Source organism: Penaeus monodon, chromosome 27, assembly GCF_015228065.2.
Source record: "Penaeus monodon isolate SGIC_2016 chromosome 27, NSTDA_Pmon_1, whole genome shotgun sequence".
Taxonomy (NCBI): Eukaryota; Metazoa; Arthropoda; class Malacostraca; order Decapoda; family Penaeidae; genus Penaeus; species Penaeus monodon.
In genome coordinates this window covers 24,762,318-24,762,790 of record NC_051412.1, presented here as the reverse complement: position 1 = coordinate 24,762,790, position 473 = coordinate 24,762,318, and the positions used below count along the sequence as shown (strand labels likewise).

The 473-nt window shown below is 41.4% G+C and overlaps 1 protein-coding gene across 1 annotated transcript in view; it reads right to left on the bottom strand.

Annotated features, from left to right (window-relative positions):
• Positions 1-473, bottom strand: part of LOC119590713 (annulin-like) — a gene marked incomplete at its 5' end in the record, with an annotated part of 38,054 nt that overhangs the window by 9,853 nt on the left and 27,728 nt on the right. The window contains 1 exon segment of the mRNA XM_037939400.1: positions 67-146. Coding sequence (XP_037795328.1) covers positions 67-146 — 80 coding nt within the window.

Sequence of the window (473 nt, the reverse complement as noted above, 5' to 3'; positions counted from 1 at the left end):
AACCCCTATCCACTATTTGGCACCCACCGGCACCCCCAAACATCCTGAAGGTGCTGTTGTACTCACCATCCCTGTGTTTGTAGAGATGAGTGACGTCTTCCCGCATGAATCTGCCGACTGCCTTGGTGCTAACGAACTGACCCACTCTGCAAAAGTGATGCGAGTTATTACGTCACCGGAATGTTTTGAGCCGACTTTGGAAAGGTGAGGGAGGTTATAAGTTCTTAAAAGGAAAATATGGTACATCTTAAAAATGGAAATTGTCACAAAAAAATAAGTATCAATTATATCTTTTATTGAATACGTTAGTGTTGATTACTAGCGTCGAAAGAGACGATGCACTAGGAAAAGCTTATACAGATAATATGGTTTTATATAACTGAGCGGGATTTCTCAGAGCACCGGATTTATCTTGTGGGTGACAGCAGTGATTCATTCCAGCCTAGATATAGGTCAAACTTTATTTGTGCATG